Below are 25,550 nucleotides of genomic sequence, written 5' to 3' on the forward strand. Positions count from 1 at the left end.
AATTGAAGGTAGTGAGGAGGTTGTAGTTGAAGGAAATTAGAAAGTAGTTGAAAGAACGAGATGCAGAGCTGAAGAAGAAACTTAATGTGTAATATTTTAAGATGGTGGCAAAGGCCAAGCTCCTATTGAAACCTCTGATCCTGTGTCCAGTATGGCTGCTAACTCCGCTGCTAAAAGCTGCGGTGATATCCTGTTTTGTCTATGCTGTCTCATCTGTGGATTCACAGGTCTCTGCCGACCTGAGAGAGCCGACCTGCATCATTTCCAACCAGGCCAATGGGTTGTGAGCAGAGACCTGAAACCAGAGTGCCCGTTGGCTGGGCCCGTACCAGTTCCTGCTGCTAACCCAGACGTAGCAGAGAGGACTTTGCGGGTACACGCCAGCCACTGCAGGCTGGTTCCAAACCAGGACGAGGCCACCCGGCCTGAGAATTCCAACAACCAGGATGCAATATCCTGTGTCACCACCAGGGCGAAAGCTCACTCTCTGGTCTCAGATGAGGAATCAGACAAAGAGTAATGCCTCATTGCTGTCAGGATGACAACTCTGAGCGCCACTTCAGCAAAACACAATCATGGGCCACCACACTGTGGCTTCCTCTGAGGAGGAGCTATTGAAAGAAGTGACCTTGCCTGTCACCTCCATCTCAGGATCATTATGGCAACATGGACAAGCGTTTGTCCTATTTGAATGTTGCACTCCACTTGACTGTTGAGACGAAGATGTATGGAAAATACTACATTCTGCATATATAAGATTTGAAAGCAACAGAGATTTCCAGGTTATACTGTTGAAACTGTGACTGGAGTTTAGTTTAGAGTGGGTATAGAAGTATTGAAAATTCATAATTATAAAGTTGATCTTTGTAGAAGCTGTTCCAGACTATTCTCAGGGGACTGTGTTTAACTGTGTTTAACTGCTATGCACCTAACTACATCAACCAAGTATTAAAATGAAGCCTAACAGAATTGCATCCACAGGGCTGAACTTGAAAAGCGAGTTAAACAATTTGAAGTGACCTCTTCAATATATCACAGCATGTATTAATATTTTCAGATACAACACATAGATTAGGACGAAATTAGTGTTTAAGCAGATTTATGAGATGTGAAATTAAGGTTCAGAGAGCCATTCCAAATGGCGTATTTTTGAGCTATAGGGAAATAGCGTATTTAACTTTAAATTGCAACAGTGTCATATGAATGTTATCTTGCTCATGTAATGTCCAGGAGTAAGAAGATTGATCACACTCAAATGCAGGGAATTCATCAGCAATCAAACTAGACACCATAGAGCTGTCTCGAATTTTCAATTTAGTTTCAGTATATTATTTCTCTCATGAACGCATGACACATGATCGCACAATACCAAGTAATTTCAGCCTTAGCTACAGAAGTAAATTACATGGAAAAGATTGTGCTACAAAATAGACTTCCCTTAGAGATAATACTGGCTATATCTGCTGTTCGGTTAGTTCAGATCCAAATGCTACATTGAGTTCCATGAAGCAAACGATAAAGGTATTCAGATCTTAGATAATGTTCCTAAATGGAATGCTTTTGCAAGTCCTGGATATTCTCAAATATGTGTGTTTTCAGTTGTATGTTCTTCATCGTTATTATTTTTTAAATATTCTTAAGTGTATGTTTAAATGCTGTTCCAGATATGCCTAAGCTGCCTAAATAATGATAGAAAAAGTTAAATTAACTATTAATTCAATTCAAGATCTTGATGTCTGTGCCATTGACTTTGACTATTTGGAATATTTTGATACATAATCTGTTGGTTCTAATTTGAATTTAAGGGGTTTCTTCTAAACCAAATAGGGTTTTTCCCACTCAGTCATGAATATATGATGTCTTAGATTAATAATCATGGTATCTTTTTACCTTGCTTATGCCAAATTAAGGTGAGGAGTTTTGGTAAGTGATTGCATATGAGAAGAAAATGATCTTGGTGTGTTAAATAACTTGAGTTTGTTAAATCTTTATTATGCTCCACCTGGTGGAGAAATAGATTACTTCCTTTCCATATGTGTAGAATAGGGTTTTTGCCAAAGATGTTGGATTATTTTTATGATAGGCCTATTTTATAATTTGATTTCACATTGTTGATTCTTTCATTTCTATTATAGTTGTGGATATTTAATCCACAAAGTGGGGAATTGTGAATGAATTTCAAGTCTCAACAAAGTGTTCTGCTTTCCCCCTGGACTGTAATTCTAAACCTTGTAGTTCGTTCTCATAGATCAGTCTGTCAGAACTACAAATCCCTCCCTGTGTGACATCACTTCCCTGTCTTCCCCCTGAAACTGTCACTTCCTCTTCTCCTGTATAAACCCCCGACCCCTCCTCCCATGCTTCACTCTTGCCTGGATTCACTTCCGGTGCGAGGGTCCGCTTCTGCAGAATCGTAAACATAGAATAAACTATTGTACTTTGTTAAAACCAGCTTGATCGACCACTCAGCGTGTTCTTTGACAATCTAACTAAAATAAGGATAAAAATCCTTTCACAGTGCTCAGATGGACTGTTCTTGGATGGGCTGTGCTCAGGCGGACTTCTGCAGATACCTAAAGACACAATGAAATGGCCGTAAATACACAACGCACATACATGCACAAAAAAGTGGTACACAATCTTTGGAACCATGCAGTGTCACTGGGTAGGAGAAACCCAAAAAAAAGACATCACTTACCCTTCTGCATTTAGCAGGGGCATGTTTCAATGTCTCCTGCAGCTGGGCGGCCACCTCCGCCATCGTAGCCTTTGGCATGGAGACCATCACTGCACCTTTAAGTTATCAAGAAAGGTAATGGTTTCAATTCACATCGGTCATGGAACAAAGACGATGTATTAAAAAATATTCAAAATATGAACCATTTCTTACGTGTTAGAACATTGAAGAGTGTCATACTCTTCAGTGGCTTCTTCCCCTTCTTCCCGTGCACACTGTAGGCGCTCCACACCGCATGTGTGGCTACAGCTGACAGCACCCGCCGGACTGTGTCCGCCAAGTCTCTGCCACCAATGGCACCTAGGTATTGTGTCTGCAAAACAAAGACAGTCATTTACTGTACCCTTCCCTGCACTGCAAAAATAAGACAAAGTTCTGCCCTGCAGACACTCACCATCTTCCTCTGATGTTCCCGGTCCTTCAACCTGGCCTCACAGACCTGCAGCTCCTCTTCCGTTTGGGCAGGGTTCAGTACATCCAGCACTTCTCCCTGGGCTCCAGACTCCACAGGCCGCGTGCTCTGGGCCAGTTCCCTCACAGTCCGTACAAGCTCACGGAGTTGCTCCCGCATCTCTGAGAACTGCTGATGTACAGACCTCTGGAAATCTAGATAAACACAGATGTGGCTATAAGTACATTGACATAAAACTAAATGAAACTCAAAATATATCCCTGCATGCAACATGAAGTAGTCCCATACCAGCATCTGCAGAGCAGCATCGATTAGGTAGAGGGGTACATGGAGTCAATGGTGCTGGAGCCGTTTTATTGGGCGACGGCATCACAGACCTAACTGAAAAACAAAAGGGATAAAGGAAAGGGATTAGCAGGAAACTGTATGGTGTTGGCAGCATGCTTTGGCTTCTGGCATTTGAAGGAAAATAAATTAAGACATTAACAGGTAGACATCACAACACCACAGCAGTACATGCCACTCTTACCTGGTCTGGCTGGGGTGCTATACATGAAGCCTGGGCTCGCATGGTTTTCGCTCACAGGGGATGAGCTCGGAAAATCTGCAAGATGAGTAAATGGTATTCAATCTAAAAAAGCCAATCACAGAGCTAACTGAAAACCTAAAGGGATTAGCAGGAAACTTTATGGTGTTGGCTTTGGCTTCTGGCATTTGGAGGGAAACTAAATAAAGACAAGACAGGTAGACACCACAGCAGTACATGCCACTCTTACCTGGTCTGGCTGGGGTGCTGTATGATCTGGCTGGGGTGCTATACATGGGGCCTGGGCCCCGCTCGCCCACATGGGACAAGCTTGGAAAATCTGCAAGATGAGTAAAATGGTATTCAAAATAAATAAAAAATAGTCCAACTATCAGTGTGCAGTAGGCATAGACATTTCATTTCAACACAAACATGCAGTTTCAGTTTTAACAGGAACGCCTGTTTTTGACTCGAACTCCAACAATACACACCGATATTACTAATGTGGCAAACAAAGCTGCCTCCATCTTTGTTTCGAGCTAACGTTACATGGACCACGTTGTCCATGATAACCCGCTTACCTCGTGGGTGGCATCGTTCTCAGTCTCGCACTTTCCAGACAAATGGAAAATATATAAAGCATTATCTTGGCTTCGCCTTCACTGTTGCCTATGTAATATTAGCCTAAGATTCGTGATGTCCTAAGAAAGCCTGACACGAGCGAGCTCCCAATGTGAGTCTCAAATTCAGCAGTCAAACAAACAAACAATTCACATGTGCAGCGGCCATTTTAGAGTAACGTTGACTAACAAACTACCAGCTCAGACCGTTCGCTCGCTTATGTTTCTGCAAATGTTCGCGGCGAACACAAAGCCAGCAGTAACAGAAAAAAGGTTTGCAATAGTTTGTCGGATTATTTGCAATATTGTCTAAACGTTAGTCAAGTTCGGGCCTTGACTTAGCTGGCTAGCACTAGGTAGCGTGCTAGCTAGCATTAGCTAACGTTAGCTAGCTAGCATTGGGCTTCCAATTCCTGAACTTAGTTTAGCGTGCAGGTTATGAGTTACTTCTGTTTACTTAAATTATTACCGGTAAGTAAACAAATAAATAGCTAAACCAACAGTCAAATCAATGTTATTTGATGAGGAAAAAAACCCCGAGGTGACTGGTATAACTTACCAGAGAAGAAGTGCGCACCACACTGTGTTTGTTGGTCCCCAATCTGCTCTCTTTATGGCTTTAAACCACAGCTTTCGGCGGTTCCTCTGAAAAGGGTGACATATCGAGGGGATGCTGAAGAATCTGAGGCCATCATCTTGTCCTTTTCTGTTTGTACAGTTCACAGCACAGCAGCTTTGAGGCATAATTAGCTACATGAAACGGAGCTCCTGGCTACTGTGGCGAGTTCGTTTGCCTTTTTACCGAGAGGCTGTGTGCTCGCTCTGCTGTGACGTAGGCGGCGAACCCATCTATAGGGAGGGAAAGAAATCTCATCGCCCCCTAGTGTAAGCGTTCCATAATGCCGAGAGAATGAATGGGATTTCTCGACATGTCTTTTGAATTTTTTTTAATTAATGAAAAAGCATTCAATTTATAACAAACAGGGAAATATACAATCAATAACATTTCTAAGATGCGTTATTAACCTCAACATACAGTACAATATGAAGGATATAAGCGTTGCAGGGACCCATATTGCCAATGTTTCTGCAACGTTGCAGAAAAGTCTAATTAGACTTAGGAGGGTAAAGTTATTTTCGACCTTAGATGGACGTTGTCACAACATCGCCTGATGGTAACGTTGCAACTTACCTAAGTACAACTTATGTGCAACGTTGCTGCAACCCACTGTGTTAGTAGGGATACACGCCCCACCAGCTCCTTACTACAGGGTCGTGTGCACACAAAATCCCCAGACAGCGCGGAACAAGTTGAGACGTTCCCAATTGACATGCTTGATCACGTGCAAATTCAACGTTTTATTCGTCGCATGCAACATACCAGTAAAATGAGCAGTAAGATGTTTCTCCGCTGGGTCTTATAACGTGCACACTAAGCTTAAGCAAGGTGAAATAAACCAATACAAAAGAAAACAAGACGGTATATATGGACTTTCAATACAATATGCAAAATATATAGCCTACATGAAAGGGATGGGTTGTGCTGAGAGCAGATTGAATTGTAGACTACAGTTTAGTTAAATGCATGAGTAGGCTACTTATGGATCTTGATAGGCCCTATATCTATATTATGTAGGACCATATGATACATTTTAGTTATGGATATATGTTTACAGTATTTACAGAATGTAGATGTGTCCATTCTGAAGACTATGGAATATAAGATGTTGTGCTGAGTCTGAGTATAGCGACTGAGTTTAGTGCTTATTTATTAATTCACTGCCATTTGCAGTGTTTGTGTAGTGACTTTATTTATTTTAGGACACGCTATGCCTTGTAGAATCATGAATGTGAAACGTAATTGGAAATGATACAAATATCCTCGTATTTATGATTATGATTATTATTCAAGCCTAGGATGTCTGTAGAATTGATGTGAACACAATCACCTCGGATTTCTCATAAATTTCGCCCTTGCAAATGGGTGCACTCCAATCTAGCCTACCTACGACTGCATTTCCGCGTTTTTAAATCCTGTTCTTAGAAAAGAACAAATCTTAGTTAAGAAACCATTCAGGAATGCCAGAATTGTCCCGGGAACTTCGTAAGTGGAGTTAAGAAGAAATTTCTTCTTAACTTCTTCTTAACTGCGTTCAGGAATGAGGTCCAATGTGCCCGGAAAAACTGCAGGAATTTAGCAGCGTGAGCATGTCCAGAGGCACAGTTGTGCGCCGAATCGAAGACTTGTCAGCTAATGTAAAACACCAACTGTCAGATAAAGCTTGTGCTTTTCATTTTTACTTGATTGCATGTGATGCGAGCACAGATGCCAGACACCGCACAGCTGTTCATTTTTTGAGGGGAGTTGATCACTTTTGCATCACGGAGGAGCTGCTTGATCTTAGGAGTCTAAAGGGCACAACAACGGGTAAGGACATTTTTGAAGCTGTGTCAGATGCAGTTGACAAGATGGGACTTAAATGGGACAAGCTGTGTGGAGTTACAATGGATGGCACTCCAGCTATGACCGGAGAGCGCAAAGGAATGGCCGCTATGTTGTGCGCCAAGGTGCAGGAGAGTGGAGCTGAGGCTGTGAAAATGCACTGTATCATTCACCAAGAAGCCCTCTCTGTTGTGAAAACGGTAAACATAATTCGAGCACGAGGGCTTTACCACAGAGAATTTCAAGCTTTCCTATGTGACGTCAGTGCTGAATATAGGGACCAACTGTACCATTGTGAAGTGTGCTGGCTCCGTGCTGCAGCGGTTTTATGCCGTGAGGTCCAGAATTGACCGGTTTTTGAAAGAAAAGAACCGACCTCTTCATGAGCTGAGTGACCCTCTATGGTTGGCTGACCTAGCATTTTTAGTTGATCTTACTGAACATCTTAACTCGCTGAACAAGAGCCTACAAGGCAAAGACCAGCTTGTGCCACAACTTTATAGCCTGGTACGACCATCCCGTTCTCGTGAGCTCACATTCTGTCTCACTAATGCAGAACGGTCTGGCCTTCGCCTCCTCGAGAGCGATTATCCCAAAATCCAATCAGGGACTGTGTTTTAACTGCTGTTCCGTACCACAGTGGAAAGCAGCCCCTGATTGGTTTGTGTCCCTGCCGGTCACTAAACAAACATGGCAGCTCCCGAAGCAACGAGTGGTAATGTAAACGTTAGAAGAATTAACGCAGCTATAAGTGCAGTTATTGCAGAATGACAGAATTTAGTCAGCGCTTCCAAGATTTCTCTATCATTGAGAAAGAAATCAAGCTGTTCTCGACTCCCTTCCTGATGGATGCAGAAGAAGTGGAAGAGAGTCCACAGTTAGAACTTATCGAAATGCAGTGTGATGATTCCCTGAAAAATCAACATCAGCTTCTCTCCCTACCCGACTTCTACCGGAGATTGGAAAAGGAAGAAAGTTTCCTCTGATGAGACACCATGCAAAAAGAATGATGAGTCTGTTTGGCTCCACATACATATGTGAGCAAACATTTTCAGTATTAACTCTGAACAAAAGCAGACTGAGAACCAAAATGACCGACAGCCATCTCTGTGATGTCCTCTGCATCTCAACCACTAAACTTCCTCCTGACCCGCCAGCCATCCTTCAGCCCAGAGCACAGCCTCGCTGCTCCCACTGAGTGCAACACTGTTCCTATTATAGGTGAGTTAAAAACACAGCATTACACAGTATCCATGTGTAAATAAGTCCAATTAATGGATAAATTCAGTCAATTTAAGTTGATAAAATTTTCCAACAAACATCAATCTGTTAACACGCCCAATAACATATTTGCATAACAAGCTTGAGATATAACTACATTTGATTGATTTTGCTAACTTTAATATATAACCTCATATATATATATATGCTTTTACTGAGTGGCCCAGCCCTTTGTACATTTTTCCGTATGTGGCCCTTTGTGAAAAAAGTTTGGACACCCCTGCACTAGCCCTTTACACTCTGTTCTGAGGGGCAAGGGGTAGGGGTAAAAATTAGAAATGGGATTCAGCCTAAGAGCATAATCTCGTGCTAAAGCTTAAGAGGGAGGATCCTGGTAGTACTTCTTACTTGTAGTACTTCATCCCTTATTGTATTAATCTCATCTGGTTCTGCTTACCTCGAGAATTGGCGGTAGGGGATCATGTTCTGCAGGCTGTGGTGGTACTTGTGGTGTTTGGAGGCCCTCTAGTACAGACTTGATGGTGACACTCGATAGATGGTAGAATGGCACAAAGACAGCAGCTGTGCACGCCCGACAGATTTCTGTAGGGGGGGAATAAGGAGTGGGGGCGTGTTTCTCCTTTAGCAACGTCATTTGAGGAGAGTGTTTTCACCCAAGTGAAAATGGGATGATAAATTTAAACCTCAGATTTCTCCAAAACTACAAAACGGAGATATTTAATGCCTTTATTGTGTTTCTTCAATGCCCTCTTGTCCAAATAACACACAAAAACAAAAAAAGTGAAAATTGCCATGTTATACTAGCCTGAAACGGGATGCATCCCGTTCTCGCGAGCTCACATTCTGTTTCACTAACGCAGAACGGTCTGGCCTTCGCCTCCTCCAGAGCGATTATGCCAAAATCCAGACCATACCGGGCCAATCAGGGACTGTGTTTTAACTGCTGGTTAAAAGGTTTGTGTCCCTGCCGCTCGCTAAACAAGCATGGCGGCTCCCGAAGCAACGAGTGGTAACGTTAACGTTAGAAGAATAAACGCAGCTATAAGGGCAGTTATTGCAGAAATAGACTTAATCACAACACTTAAACAAGAACAAGAGTATGCACTAGTGGAGTTTCTCGGTGGAAAAGACGTTTTTGCCGTTCTTCCGACTGGATTTGGCAAAGGTTTGCTGGACGCTGATTGGCTGAAGGTGTTTGTCTGTCAAGGCAAGTACCCCTGCCCACGTAATTGCTCTCTATGGGGCGAAGGCCAGACCGATAAGTAGTGAGCTTGCTAGATCGGGATGGTCATACCAGGCTAATGTTATACCTTTAAAGGAATAATATCTTGATTGAATGTGACGCTTGACAGTAAAACAAATGTGCATATTTTTTGTATTATTCAGTCATTTAAAAGTATTTTATAATACATTTTGTAAGCCTTCATTTCCCATTATAAAAGCTCACCCAGAATGTGTGCGCGTGGTCATGAGAACTGTCAAACAACTGATGTAATCAATTGACGACCAACCATGCCACGCCCCCCACTTGTCAACCTCACCAGATGGCTGCTGTTGCTTGCCGTCCTTCTTATCTTTTCGTTTTGTGGGGTTGGCTCTAAGTTTATAATTTAATTAGGCCTTCTAGTGATGATGCTTGCATGTAAAAAACCCAAAAACAATCATATACAGACTTGAAACTTCAACACTTGTTGAACACTTGACTTGAACACTTCTTACCTTACTGTAGCTACCATGATAAGCGCTCATCTTGGGAAACTGAATTTTCACAAACTAGCTAGCACTAACGTTAGGTCCTACTAACGTTAGACTAACTCCTATAATAGGCCTTTCAAGTAGGCCTATCGAAAGATGGACAATAACATCCAATAATAATTTTGGCTATCTAGCAATAGAGTTAAGATTAAAGCATAACTATAGCTAACGTCTGAGCTGCTTGCTAACGTCATCTTATGTTGCAAACTATACCTGTACATCTAATCTATCCGTTGTCTTCTCTCTAGGGGACTGTTATTTAGAATGAGAGGTTACTGGAGGATTTTAGAGTGCTCTGAAATAAAAAAATGTGTGACCCTCCCTCTGACAGAAATAGCCTAGCCTATATTTTTCCTTGACCAAGTGATGGGAAAAAGGTTGATGCTCCCCCACAAAATAGCTTAATGAGCCGACTGATTTTTAAAACGGACAAATCTGTCCCTCATTTCGAAGGATCAGTTTGCGTTCCAGTCGCACATCACTGCGTGTCCTGGCAAGGGTCGGCTTCCTAGTAAATGACTGTCCGTCCATGGATGTGGTTCTTGGACATGCCCAAACTGATAAGGGCCGGGTTTCCCGAACGAGTTAAGAAGCACTTAACTCCAAAGTACTTCTATAAGGACAATGCTCGTTTTTGACAACCTGGTCCTTATTTATGACATATTATAAGACGTTTGACTCACCGAGATCACTTTGGTGTAGTTTGGAGGCATGTAGAAGAATTTTAAAATCCAGCGCGAGCCAGTATATCCATGTAGTGGCGGTGGTGGGGGCACCGAGAATGCAGTTTCTAAAAATCTATTTTCTGCCGTGAAACGGTTGTTTTCATCAATCTGTCTTTATGAATCGCTAGTTGTGCTTACATAGAGCGTAGGCCTGTTGTGGTTGTTCACATGCCTCTGTAATATGATCTTTACAAACGTCTTTCGAAACAAAATAGCTTCCCCACTTGCTCCAGCACGCATGCGCACAGCGCGCAATCGTTGCTCCAGCACGCTGTGCGCATGCGTGCTGGAGCAAGTGAGGAAGCTATTTCGTGTCTAAAGATGTTTCTTAAGATCATATTACAGAGGCATGTCAAACGTCTTATAATATGTCGTAAATAAGGTCCAGATTGTCAAAAACAAGCATTGTCCTTTAACTCCCATACAAATGGTTGCTTAAGAAGGGTTCCTTAAGAAGGTTCTTTATCAGGAAACACGGCCAAGGGCTGATTGGTACCTAGGACTGGAACGAAGAACTGATTAGTGCTGATAAGATATTGTAAGGCAGAGTTTACTGGTCCAGGGGAAGCAATGGCCTACCTGACTGCTCTCAACATCATTATACTTTTTGTTCCTCTTCAAATATTGTTGGATGTCCATCTGGAAAATGTAGGCTTTAGGCTACAGGATCCACCAGTTGTCATCAGCGAATGATAAGACCAAATAGGCCAGAGATGGTCAGGAGCGGTCTACACTTTTTATTGGAACGTTATCAACTCTTTGAGTCCACTTGATTGATTATCATTAGCCTAATTTATTTGTAACTGGCTATGTAGCCTTTAGCCTATTGAGGAGTAGTACTGGCACATTTTGGTCCAATTCAAACACAGGTTAACCATTTTAGTACAGTGAGTACAGTGCCAACCTTCCAAATATTAATTCGATGTTTCCTTTATTACTAGAAAGCGCAGTTTAGCTTTCAGGACGTTTTGGAATGTTGCATAAAAAAAAGAAAAAGTAATGACATTTGTAGATATTTTATTTTGATTTTTTTGGTACATTTTGCCGGCGAGACGGTCGTTTTCAAAGTTAAACACTAGCGTATGATATTTTATAATAGCTTACTCGCTGAAGAAAACATCCCTTCACATGCTGCTGTCTTTTGAGTTGACCACAGAAAGCAGCATTCACAGAGCGCGCAGCCTTGCTCTTGTTGAAAATAAAAATGTGGACACAACATTATCATGGTTTTGAAAGTGCATTTTGGAAGAAATATTTCGAAAGTTTAATATTTTTAATTTAATACTTTAATATATATAGTCTAATTTGTATTATAATTTTTTGTATCAAATGCATGGTGTGGCAGCAAGGATTTTGGCAAAACCTTACTGGCGGAAACATTGCGATGACAAGAAGTCTAATGTACAGTACCTGTACCTGTAGGCCTACTGTTTAAATATGGCAAGAATAAACTTTCTATTCTATTATATTGTATTACATTTACATTACATTAGCTTTGTAGTCTGAGTTACTGCTGCTTGCTAGCTAAGGCAAGCTACTAATCAGAGATGGAGATCATGATAAAAAACCTTCCAATTTGTAAGACAACCACAAATGCAGTTATAAAACATATGTACAAAATAACAAAATATATTAAAATGAGAAGTGGTCATTAGGAGTAGAGAGGTACTATACCTGTTTGATAGATGGTAGAGTGGTGCAAAGACAGCAGGTGTGCACGCCTAGACAGATTTCTGTAGTGGGGAATGGGGGCATGTTTCTCCTCTAGCAAGGTCATCTGAGGAGAGTGTTTTCAACCTGAGTGAAAATAGGATGATACATTTAAACCTCTGATTTCTCCAAAACTACAAAACTGAGATATTTAATGCCTTTATGTGTTTCTACAATGCCCTCGTCCAAATTTCTCATACAAACTCAAAAACGTGAAAATTGCCATGTTATATTTGCTTTAATGTCTAGCTATACCTTAGACAGGAATGAGGAACTGATTAGTGCTGATAAGATACTGTAAGGTCAAGCGATAACAAGAATTCCAATGTACCTGTACCTTTACTAATTATGAATAGCAAGAATAAACTTTCTATTCTATTCCATTTACATTACATACACTCATTTAGCAGACACTTTTATCCAAAGCAACTTACAATAATTGCATTTAACATAGGTACTACTACTCACCAGAACTCACAAGTGCATCTCCTTTCTAAACAAGTGAATCCCAATTCACCCCTTGGCCCTACTCCTTGCCCCTAACAGTTCATTTTACACGTTCACATTTAGGGGTAGGGTCGTCCAAGGGTAGAGCCAATCCTCAAGGGTGTCAAGTGTAGGGCTGTAACGATTATTACATAATCGTCAAACCGCAATTATTTTTTCTGACCGCGATTGTTTTTTTTTATCGCGGTTATGAAAAAAATGTTTAAAAATAATAATAATAATAATAATTTTTTAAATACAATAAAAATCTGTTGCAGAGTTAATATGGTAGCAACCCTAGTTCAATATAGGCTAATTCTGATTCGAGGGGCCAGTCTCTGCTCTCTGCCAACTATGGGTGTGCATGTTGATTGGGCGCACAGGGGGCGTGCCCCCACGGAGTTAGATTGTCTGTCGGGCGCTCGCTCTCTTAACGTGTGAGCTTAACGGTCGGTTAGCCTACTGGAGGTTGTTATATTTCTTTATTTTTGTAGACAGTAGACCTAGCCTACACCTGGTAGAGGGAGGGGAAGGAAAATGGAAGAGCTGGCTTCCAAACCTCACACCAATTCGACAATTTGGGACCATTTTGGTTTCAGGCCCAATCAGAGGGGCGAACCTGCAAATTTGGATGTAGCGGTTTGCCGGTTGTGTAAAAAATCTGTTGCTGTCAAAAGTGGAAACACAACCAATTTAAAACAACACCTAAAAACTCACCATCCCATCCAATTCGCCGAACAAAATAAGAGCAGCAGTGCCGCGGAAACAGCTGGTCCGGCCCGGCAACTGAGCCTGGCTGAGGCTTACAGTCGTCAAACTAAATACAAACGGGCGCACGCTCACAGACAAGGTAACCCATTACATCGCCAAAGAGATGCGTCCATTCAATACAGTGGAGAAGCCAGCATTTATGGAGATGCTGCGCGCCTTTGATTCTCAATATGAGTTACCTAGCAAGACCTACATATCCAAAACGGCAGTCCCGTCAATGTACAATAAAGTGAAGGCCGACGTTATTAGTGATCTAAAAAATGTCCCCTTCTACTCGGCAACAACGGATATGTGGTCGAGCTCAAACATGACTCCCTATATGAGTTTGACCATCCACTACATAACAACTGAGTGGGCTCTGCAGACGAGATGCTTGGAGACCAGATACGTACCTGAGAATCATACAGCTGACGTACTTGCTGAGACCCTCGAGTCTACTTTGGCAGACTGGGCATTAGATGCGCGCAAACTGTCATGTATAACTACAGATAACGGTGCTAACATTGTGGCTGCAATGCGCACAATTGGATGTCAATGGCTCAACTGCTTTGGCCACAACCTCCATCTGGCAGTAACGCACGGGCTAGACGGTACCAAGGACACCAAAGAACACACCGGCCGTGCCATGGGACTGTGTTGGAATCTCGTAAGCGCCTTCAGCATGAGTTGGAAAAAGAAGAGGGACCTGAGGAAGGCCCAGACTGATGCAGGTCTCCCCCAACACAGTCTAGTACTGTTTGAGCTCGACCACATATTTTTTAGTAAAAGGGAACGTTTTTAAAAAGAGTAAAAGGGAACGTTTTTAAATCGATAATGTCGTCCTTCACTGCAGGAGTAGGCCTATCAGTTTCTCACTTAAAATGCATTGGAGTGTGGTGTGGGGGGATTTCGTGAAACAAGTTTTTTTATTTATTATATTTTTTAAGTCCAGCAAAATATGCAGCGTAAGGCTTGCATATCACAGGTCTACGTCCATGATGTCTCTGCTCCGCTTAGCCTAATTATGGTCAGGGGCGAAATTTCCATTGGGCCAGGGGGGGGGGCATGTCACACCCACTTTTCAAAATCGTGTTTTTGTCCCCCCCACTTTTTACAGTCCGAAAACTAATATTGGCTATATAAGCAAAACGACAAAAAATTAAAGCCGCCTGCGGCGATACGGGGTCAAGCCGCAGCAACGAGCAGTTACAGTAGTTTACTCACTGTAAGGTTGGACTCACCACAGGTTCAAACTCGATTCTACTTTCCTATCAGAAAACCAGCAACATTGCTTACTGTATATGCATATATTACTTTGCTTTTTCCATAATTGGCACTATTCTATAAGGGCACTGAGAGCAGAATGGCTAATGAACAAATAGGCTAGGGTTAAATAGAATGTGATTTGAGCTTTGCGCATGCAGAAATCGGCCACGCGCGCACAAATTCACTGTCCCTACTTGTGCCCCCCAACCCCTCAAACTACCGTTTCGCCCTTGACTGAAAGGAACGCGCGGGTCTGTTGGAATTGTGGTTATGGTCGGCTCATTGTGTTAAAATAAATAGGCTTTGCCTATCTGGGAAAACAACCTTACATTGAGATACAATTTGTGGCGAATTAAACCATATAACATTAAGGCGAAGGGTCTACAGAAGAATAATAAAACATTTAAAAAAAACGCATGCAAAAAAACTAGTCAGTATTTGCCTTTCACATCCCTAATTTAATCTGCAGTTAATTATGAATGCAATGTTTATTAAAACAAATGTTTATTCGTAAATAGGTTAATGACAAACAAACTGAACATACTAGTATTTCTTAGGATGTTGCCACAAGATGGGGAACCAAGCAAAAGATGGTGGCGAGGATGCTGGAGCAACTCCCAGCAGTGAGACGGGTCCTCATTGATGACCGAAAACATGGTCACCTGAACCCATCATGGCAGGACATTTCTGTGTTAGAGTCCATAAATGCAGCGATGAAACCGGTTGCTGATCTAACAGATGCTCTGTCGGGGGAAAAATATGTCACAGTGTCCTCTGTAAAGCCTGTACTGGAGCTACTCAATGGAGAACTTCTACAGCCTGACCCAAAGGACACTGAGCTCACAGCTAATATCAAGCAAAATATGCTCCATGTGCTGAGTGAGAAGTACCGTGCTGCTCCAATTCAAGAGCTCCTCAGCAGGGCCACCCTTCTCGACCCAAGGTACCGTGGCAGTATGGAGCATGTGGAGGTCCTGGATGATCTAAAAACACAGCTGATACAGGAGGTGGTTGACACAGGAGAGGATGAGGGTGCCGGTGGTGCTGGTGGTGAAACAGCAGCAGTGGTGGTGGATGGTGCACCTGAGCCTCCACCCAAAAAGAAGGAGCTCAGCGATCTGCTCCAAAAGAGAAGAGTCAGCAGCCAGGCCCAGGCTGCTGTGCCAAAAAGAGCATGTGCTGATGCAGAGTTAACCAAGTACCTGCAAGAGGAGGTACTTGAGTCCTCAGAAGATCCTCTGATGTGGTGGCGGGACAACCATAGAAGATTCCCTTTGATGGCCAAGTTGGCCAAAAAATACATGTGCATTTGTGCAACCAGCACAAGCTCAGAGAGAATGTTCAGCACAGCTGGCACCATTGCAAGCCCAATAAGGTCCTGCCTCAAGCCAGAGAAATTGAACATGCTTGTGTTTCTGGCCCGAAATCTGCCTGACGACAATCCCACGAAAAGTACAGGTATGCCTTACTGCTCTCATCCAAAATGAAAATCAACCCTGTTTAGGTCATCATAGGCATAATTGACCCTACTTTAACATTCCCTGTACTTCCCTGTACAAAAGTATCTCCAGTAGCCTATGGCAAATGGCAGAAGATCCCATCTCAGGACCATCTGAGGATAACATGGCTGGAAGGCCAGGTTTGGCTTCTTCTGTACAACCTGATGTTGAAGGAAGATTTATTTGAGTGTCCATTTTGGGTAGGCTAACATTAGGCGGACAAGCGGTCTCAGAGCAAAAGAAAAGCCATGACAGTTCCACATTTTGACACATTCCATGTTGCATTTCCCCCCTTTGATAGCATGAGGGACACTCGAAATTTGCAAAGTTGCTGCACTTGTTACCGCTCTATGTAGACTGGCAGATTAGAACCTGCTGATGTATCAGTCTTAGAAGGGGTGTCCCATTTCATAGGGGAAGATTTCAACCCACTATCCCTTAATAATCAAGATGGATGCGGGAGTGGAGACCACCGATGAGATCGCCCACTATCCCTTAATAATCAAGATGGATGCGGGAGTGGAGACCACCGATGAGATCGCTATAGGTGTATGGAGGACCAGGATGACTGGAGACAGGAGGCACATCTGTGGACGACCTGATGATGATGAGCCCTTGACACTCTGTTCTGCGGGGCAAGGGATCTACTACTAACAGGAGGGGATCCAGGTGCTCTTCTCTTTCCAGATGCCGGACTGCCACACATGCCTGGCCACCCAGCACTAAGTGCCTGTCTCAAGAATGGTGAGCTGGCAGAATTGAGGTCAAACCCAAAACCCATGCATTGATGTGTGCCTGTCTGTCTGCCTGCCTGCCTGTCTATTGGTCTTTCCATGCCAATAAAAAGAAGGATTAATCATTTTAACTCCATTGCCCTGTTCTCTTTATGTTGGAGATACTGTATCTGTGGGTTCACTTTCAAACACTTCTGAAGATAGAAACCAGATACTGTACCAGTCTCTCCCTTTTTGATCTGATGATCATCTGTTGTGACCTTAAAGGGGTCCACATTTGCTAAACTAACATTTTAATTGTTTTTGCATATACATTTTTGATGGCAACGTTCCCGCTGAAAATGGCAAAGCAGTGGCCGTGTATGCTAGCCATTTTTTGCCCGATTGCTTTCCCAACCTGGGTCAGTACAATGCAGGATTTTCAGATGAACTCTTTCTGAATGATCAAGCACCATAAACTGTCCGTGGAAATTATGAAGAAACTGAAAAAAGCATGTACCAGTCTCTCTGTATTTACCAGGGAGAGGAAAGGACACACTCTGGTAATGTTCTTAAGATGATAAAAGGCTGATTTGGTCACATTTCGGATGTGGGCATCAAAGCATAAATTAGAGTCTAAAATGACACCCAGGTTCTTAGCTTGGTGCTTAGGGCTGAGTGCCAGTGACTTTAGTTTAGTGGTCAGTTTCTAATTGATCCAGAATTAGGCTACTAGATAGGCAGGGTTATCATACCAAAATATATTTCATATTTTCACTAAATTCGGTGGAGGGGTATAGCATGGGTCATCTAACAAACTTTTGGATTCTGGAGTGGATCCGAATCACAGGGCGGGTCCATGAGCCACCCAAACATGGCCGGCCATTCACCTCCGTTCTTTTGTTTTGAATGTGTAGTATATTTTGACCAGTATAATCACAAGTTATATAGTGAATTTCAAATGCACACACATACTGGAGGGATGGAAAACTACATAGGCCTAGGTTGTCTTTAAGACAAGACACTGGAGATTTTCCAGTGTGTTGCTGTGGCAGACTGGCACCACCTATATTTTAATAAGTGCTTCTTATCTAAACTATATGACATTAAGTGCCTTTTAGAAAAATCCATATATTCACTATTGCCACCTATATGACATTTAGTGGCTTTTAGTAAAATCCATATATTCACTATTGCCACCTATATGACATTTAGTGGCTTTTAGTAAAATCTATATATTCACTAGGCGTCAAGTTTCTGACTATAGGATTAGGTGTCTCACAGCAGAGCGCTGATTTTCAAAGTCAACTCATAAACACACACACCGTCACACAAACAGGGCACGGATCTGTTTAACTGAGTCATTAAACTGTCTAACTTTAGACAAGGTAATGAAGAACAGGACCATTTTGGGTAACACCTCTTTTTGTATAACCAAGAGCGATGCACTGTGTCAAGTTAGTTCATTATAGACCATTGGCGAGTGAACTCATCACAACTGCGCAGTGTGATTCTGATGCCAGAGATTCAATAAAAGTATTGAAACTTGCATCGACGGATCTGAGTCTTCTTCCTTACAGTCAGAAATTATCAAGAGACTACAAATGAGGGAGCGAAAAATGTCCCCCATTTGTTGTCAATAGGGGAATTGAAATGAACATACTGTATCTTGACATGGGAAGGTCACAGAGATATGGGGTTTGGACTGGCATAGAGCTCTTGACCAAACAAATGCAGCAAAATAGAAAATAGCATAACTAATACTATTAATGTTATTTTGTTATTAATTATATTAACACCAGAGTCTTAAATTGTATACAGGCAGTCAGTGGAGAGAATGGAGAAGGGAGGTTGTGGGAGAACTTGGGGTGGTTGAACACAAGCAGAGCTGCATCTTTCTGGACAAGCTCCAGAGGTCTGCTGGCCGACTCCGCGGCGCCAGCAAGGAGGGAGTGCGCTGTCTCGTCAGTGAGGAAGGAGCGAATTCTCCTAATGTTGTAGAGCAGGAATCTGCAGGAGTGTGTAACCCATGCAATCTTTGCAGAGAATCATAGTTACTTGTCCAGGGTCCAAGTGTGGGTAACCCTTCCCCTGGAGGAAAAGCAGCTCATCTCAACCAACTATTTATCCATCCATCCATCATCAAACATCATTATTTTGCTTCAGCCATGGTATGAGGAAACGGTCCAGGCATGAGGAAACGGTCACGGTCTCTGTCGAGCACTGTAGGAGGATCATTCTGCTGTTGGTTATGCTCCTCTGCCTGACCAGAGTGTCATGTCGAGGGTGGGAGAGATGATCCATGATGGCCAGCAGTTTGGACACCATTGTTTTTCTAATGCATAGCATTCACCAACCTACTACTCACTGAGGCCACCTAGGCTATCGGGCTGGAATGCTTTATTCTTTCAGCCCTCTGGTAGTTATTTTTGGGTGTGTGGGGGCGGGTAGGTGATTCTAACGTGGGCCGAATTTTGTTAGGAGCACCGTTGCCTTGATGTATTTCCTACTTTACTGTACATGCACTTGGAGTGCCAATTCCACTACTAGAACCATGACGGTCAGTTGTTATTTCAATTGTGTGGGCTAAATATGATTTTTCTTTTGTTCGATTTTTCTTTCTATCCAGTTCATCAGGAACTGATCACCATAACACTAGAGTATATTTTAACTCATCTCTCCCACTTTTCTTCATCTATCATCAAACTTTTTCAACAAAATCTGATAATTGTTTTGCTTCAGCCATGGTATGCGGAAAGGGCCTCGGCATGAGGAAACAGTCTCGGTCTCTGTCAAGCACCGTGGGAGGATCAGTCTCCTACTGATGCTGATTGTCACAGTGTCGTGTAGGGGGTGGGAGACATTGTCCATGATGGCCAGAAGTTTGGACAGCATTTGTCTCAATGCAACTACTCTCACTGAGTCCAGGCTGACCCCAGGACAGAGCCCACCCTCCGGATCAGTTTGTCCATCCTCTTGATGGCCACTGCCTTGCTGCTGCGCCAGCACACAACCACATAGATCATGTTCAGCATGCATGGTTCTACATACATTGGAAGACCTAAGCCTTCTCAGGAAGTAAAGTTGGTTCTGTCCCTTCTTGTTTATGGCCTCTGTGTGTCTGGCCCATTCCAACCTGTTGTGTCCAGGTGCACGCCTAAATACTTCTTAAGGGGCGGCTGTAGATCAGGGTTAGGGTTAGAGCGGGTCGTCCAATGATCGTAGGGTCGACAGTTTGAATCCCGGCTCCTCCTGAAGACATGTCAAAGTGTCCTTGGGCAAGACACTGCACTCCAAATTGCTCCCAATGAGCGGGCTAGCACCTTGTATGGCAGCTGCCGCCATTGGTGTGTGTGAATGGATGAACGAGAGGCCTTGCTTGTAAAGTGCTTTGGATAATTTTATCCATTGACCATTTTTACATGACTGGAACATGTAAACATCAACCCCATGATGGAAACGGGAGACATTGGAGCCTTGTTCCTCTTGAAGTCCACCACCATATCCCTGTTTTTTCCTACATTGAGCTACAAGTGAGTAGTCTTTCATATTGAAATTCTCTTGATGGTCTGGGAAGTTGCGAGACGTGTTAAGGGAGTGCATCAGTCATGAGCCTTGACAGTAGGCTACCAGCCTGCGCTGCGCTAAGCACAAAGTTGGATGAATGGATGGACTTATTGGAATCCTGGAAAATGTTTATTGCGCTCTAAAATCATGAAAGCATAAATGTAAAAAAGCAGCAACAGACGTAGTCTAGATGAGATGGTGGTTTAAATGAATGGCAACACGTAGCCTAGAGGAAAACATAAATTGAGACTGGTGATAATGCTGATAATCTACAGTAGGGCCTACCTCTGGCTGAGTTCATGGTTACAACCATTCATCTCTTAAATATGGGCCTATACAATACTTGCACAATCTACTTTGGACGTTAAATCCATCTATCAATCAAACTAGCGAATTCAATGGCCGGTCATGGCAAAGCACCCGCTAACGCAGGCTACCCCCCTCCCCACGATCCAGGGCTAGGAAACCGGTTCATCCAGTTTATTTGAATGAGTGAGTGAGTTTACAATAGTCTAGTCCAGGTTCGCTGGCGAGTGACGAGCTAGTCAGATGGCGCATGCATGTGTGGACATTGTAGGCCGATTCTGTAAAACCTAAAGAATAAAAGTAGGCTACGTTCAACATTCATTGGAGTGGTCCAGTTGGATAGGCTAGTCTAATCTAAATAAATTGAGGACCTGTATTTTCAGTGTTTGCTGGTAGCAAATGCCACAGACAGACAGGGAGGAAATCTATTCGTTTCATTGTTTCATTATTTGTGCTCTGTATGCACAAGATAGTTAATGTTCGGATATAATTGGCAGTAGGGCGGGAAAAAACCCTATCAAAGGCCAAGATTAGAAGGGATTTGAAGATTTAATTGGTCATTTTAAATGGGCCTACTTTATCTTTTGATGCCTATTTGAACGGACTGCATCGATCAATGCAATGACTCTCCATGTTTTTCAGTTTTACCCTTTTCATCAATAAAACATCATTTTTACAACCATGTCTCATTGATTGGGAAGGCATTTAGAGCTGCCAGTCTATTAGCCTACATTCGGACTCAGAGGATGACATAACTGTTTATTGAGAAACAATTGCAGGCTGGGCTAAGAAATACCACAATGCATGTAGTCTAGATATTTTACATTATGGTTAGGGTATAGCCTACACTTTATGGTAGACTTCCCTCTCGCTCGCTAAGCAGGCTACATTGTGGCTCTTTTGTTCATCGCAGAAGCCTATAGCCTAGGCTACACATTAAAAAAAAAAAAAAATGTATATAGGCCTAGAAGGAATCAGAATATGTGGAAATTTAATTTTAGCCTATTTTAATACAATTCAAATTCTGCTTAGAGGGAATTATTTTCAACGGACATTATGACCTGAGCATAATTAATAATTATCTAAGTTAATATAGGCCTATGAGAACGCAACGCTTTTTACGATAGGCTAGGCCTATGCGTCTTGTGATTGTACTGTAGCCTAGGCTACAACTTAAGGCTTATAAGGCCCTACTGAATTCCTTGTATAGCCTACTAGGCTACTCATTATTATCGAATTATCTAGTTGATATATGAATAAAACAATAAGCCGTTTTAATGGCTATGGGCTACTAGATGTAGCTATACACGAGTTGATGCGCTCTGCTCTTACGCACGGTTGAGGCGGCAGCTCAAATACACTTCGCACATATCCTCTGCTATAGCCTCTCACAGACAGCTAGGTGCACTTCATGCATTGGTAGACAGTTCTGTTCTTGCTGCAGCTTGTCTTCACCATGCAGGTATTTTGGTGGGGGTATTCTTCTGTGGACACTGCGAGGGGCGCCGCCGGTGGCTGTTTGGACGCCAGAGCGCGCAGCTCTTCAGCCAACTGGAGATGTCGCGTCTGGGGAGGCTCTGCGTCTCTCCACCAGTCCCCAGCGAGTCCAAGCTCCCCCAATGAATAAAACTTATTTATAATAGCCTACGTAGCGCGAAACTGTGCATATAATAGGCTGAAGCCAGCACGAAACTGCGCATTCCCTATAGCCGTTCATGGAACGGCTGGCGGCCGGTATAAATAAATAAAAACATACACGATATTTTGTTATTTGAATGATCTTGAATATATATATATTCAAGATCATTCAAATAACAAAATATTGTGTATATTGTGCATGTGAACGCACTCACTGTCAAACCTGCCGCTATCTATGCACAAGATAGTTAATGTCCGGATATGATTGGCAATGAGTGATCTTTACTCATGGCGACTATGTCAATTTTGTATGGATCCACAAGTCGATCAAGCTTATTTTTTCTTTGTATCGTGCTGAAGCCATATAGCCTACTGCGCTCAGACTTGGCTACATTAGCTGGTGCCCCGTCTTCAAATTTACTTCCGGGGTTTACGAGTAGCCTACCAGTTGAATGCGTTCCAGAAACAAAACGCAAAACCCCCACGTTCACCACATCTTTACTAACAAATATATTTACAATACGGTTATTTTGCGCATTTGACCTAACAGCCACCACGTCTTGACCCGACGTCAGTTACCGAGATAGATAGGCTACTGTAGGCCTATAGGTGTTCGTAATAATTAAATTACATCCAGATGGAGAAAACATGTGTTTGAGAACAAGGTAATAATAACAATTAAACGTTATTTGTATAGCACCTTTCATACAGATAAATTCAGCTCAAAGTGCTTTACAACAGAGCATTTAAATTAAAGAATGTGAAACGTAATGATGCTTCATTCGTAGACTATAGGAGAAAAACACTGTGCCCAGCCTGCTAAATCTACTCAAAGATGCCACCTGGCGGTGGTGCATCACTAAAACGAAATAACACCCGTCTGAAATCCCACGAGATTTCCAACGGGATTTCCATGCCAAATACCGCGAAGGTGAAATGCTGCAGCATGTGACATTTCTAACTTCCCACATCTGTACATATGCACAGTAGTCTCCCTCTCTCTACCTGTGGCATTTCTACATGCATCCATAAACTGACCAAATAAACTGTTTTAATTTCAGTTGCTGAAATAGAGAGAGGTCTGGAGTCCTTGCACAGAAGCAGAGAGCAGATTAGGCAGGCATATGCAGATGTGGACCCAGAGGTAGGTAAGCTGACTGCCAATAAAGGCAAAATGTTACAAAATTATTACAGTTATTGAGAATTATTACAATAATTCTCAATAACCAGCGTTCAGTGGACAACATGAAGGCGGCAATATGGGGTAGTCTGCTTCACTGATGACAACCCCATGCGCACCAGGAACATATTGTGGTTTTAGGACAGTTTTGTGGACTGCAGCTGAGTGGGTTCTACAGACCAGCTGCTTAGAACAGTTTTGTGGACTGCAGCTGAGTGGGTTCTACAAACTAGCTGCCTAGAACAGTTTTGTGGATAGCTAGTGTGGTGCCATCTGAGGAGTGACTCTGTAGACCTATGACGGCGTAGCTTGATGTCTCCTATGGTGTTGCTTTTGACGATGGTTATATCACTTGTTTGTTTGGCAATCTATATTTAGCTTCTATTGGTGTTTACCCTGCATTGTTTACCACATCTTGTCCTGTGTATTTATGAATCAGCTTACTCTTCATGTTCATTCATTCATTCATTCATTCATTCATTCATGTTTTCTCCATGTAAAACGATAAAAAAAACACAAAAAGTTAGATAATCTGTTTTCTCATGCATGTCCTCGTCAAATGTGTCTATCTTTGTCCATGATCTGTTTAACAAAATAATACAAGCTTTCTAAAAGGGAATGTTCTCTTCCCTACTAACATTGTCTCGTCTCTAGTCTCGTCTTACTAACACCCCACTCGTGGGCTGTACCTTGACGTGGTGAGTGGGCTTCCAACTAAACAGGTCTCGCTTCTCTATACAAAATGTCTACTCCTGGACTATTTTGAATCCACAACATGCTGTGTTATTCAGTTTTCAGTTTCTATGTGTTTTCAGATGTTGTGTAATGTTGTTATTAATGATGTGATTGGATATTGTGTTTGTAAATATTGGTTTACAATGCAAATGTATGGTTTTTTACAATACAAATTTTCAAAGCCCGTTTTCTCAAAATGAGTTATTTCTCATCTTTGGGACATCAAAACCACCACTTGAGTAGCACCTACATACACCTAACTTTCCAGTTTTGTTCCAATCCATATTCTGAAGGGTTTGGCCAAGGGGGATTTTTAAAATTTCATTCATAGCCTGATTTATATAACAGTTTATCCCTAAAACATGGTGAAAATTGGTCTTTTTATGACTGTTGACAGTATTTTCTGATTTCTGAAGTGAAGAAAAGAGATATCAAAAATCCCCCTTGGCCAAAGTTTTGAATAAGGATATGTGAACAAAATGAAACAAGAATTTTGAATCTGGCTTGAACCGATTAAAAAAATGAATGTCCTGAAATTATGCAAATTAGCGCATATTTAGCTAATTTGCATATTAATCCATAAGATTTCAGAAAAATTGTAATACAAAAAAGATGCTCCTTAATGTACCTAACAAATTGGGGGAGTTTGATGGTGATACCTATTAAGGATTTGTTTTTTCCTATTCACCTGGGGTGTCTCCCCTTAAGAGTGAAATATATATAGAGGGGGATTTAAAAATATGTTCAGCCAACTGACATGCCCGGGCTCTCCAGGGATCATGGCAGCAGTTATTGTAGCTAGACGAAGGCAACGTCATGCCAGGTGTGCGCAAGAACGCGTACATGGCTAATTGCAATTATGGGCGCAAATATGCTCCTTCTACCTGGAAGGAGGTAGCAGGAGGTAGCTTTGATGAGCAGGAGGGCCTCATCAAAGCTGCCACAATGAAGCTCAGCCAAATTGATGAGCTACTGCAAGAGGGGAAGTCTCTCACTCCCCCCCTCCCACTAGCACTCACCAGTGAGGATCCACCCCCTCCACCCCCCCAAGAGGGGGAGTCTCTCACTCCCCCCCTCCCACTAGCACTCACCAGCGAGGATCCACTCCCCCCCTCCCACTAGCACTCACCAGCGAGGATCCACCCCCCCAAGAGGGGGAGTCTCTCACTTGCTTCCTCTCACCGGCATCCACCAGCAAGCACCTTCACGCGCTGTATTACGCGCTCCCAACCGCCCTTAC

The 25,550-nt window shown here is 42.6% G+C and overlaps 1 protein-coding gene across 1 annotated transcript in view; it reads right to left on the reverse strand.

Annotated features, from left to right (window-relative positions):
• The window catches only part of LOC311311621 (ATP-binding cassette sub-family C member 12-like), a gene marked incomplete at both ends in the record, with an annotated part of 114,579 nt that extends 99,235 nt beyond the window's left edge, over positions 1–15,344 (reverse strand). Inside the window, 5 exons of the mRNA XM_084441371.1 lie at positions 8,417–8,484; positions 13,374–13,473; positions 13,820–13,874; positions 14,022–14,081; positions 15,335–15,344. Of these exons, the coding sequence (XP_084297497.1) occupies positions 8,417–8,484; positions 13,374–13,473; positions 13,820–13,874; positions 14,022–14,081; positions 15,335–15,344 (293 nt within the window). The remainder of the gene's footprint in view (positions 1–8,416; positions 8,485–13,373; positions 13,474–13,819; positions 13,875–14,021; positions 14,082–15,334) is intronic.
• Positions 15,345–25,550: the final 10,206 nt, after the last annotated feature.

The sequence above is a fragment of the Borostomias antarcticus genome (genome assembly GCF_949987555.1).
Source record: "Borostomias antarcticus genome assembly, chromosome: 7".
Taxonomy (NCBI): Eukaryota; Metazoa; Chordata; class Actinopteri; order Stomiiformes; family Stomiidae; genus Borostomias; species Borostomias antarcticus.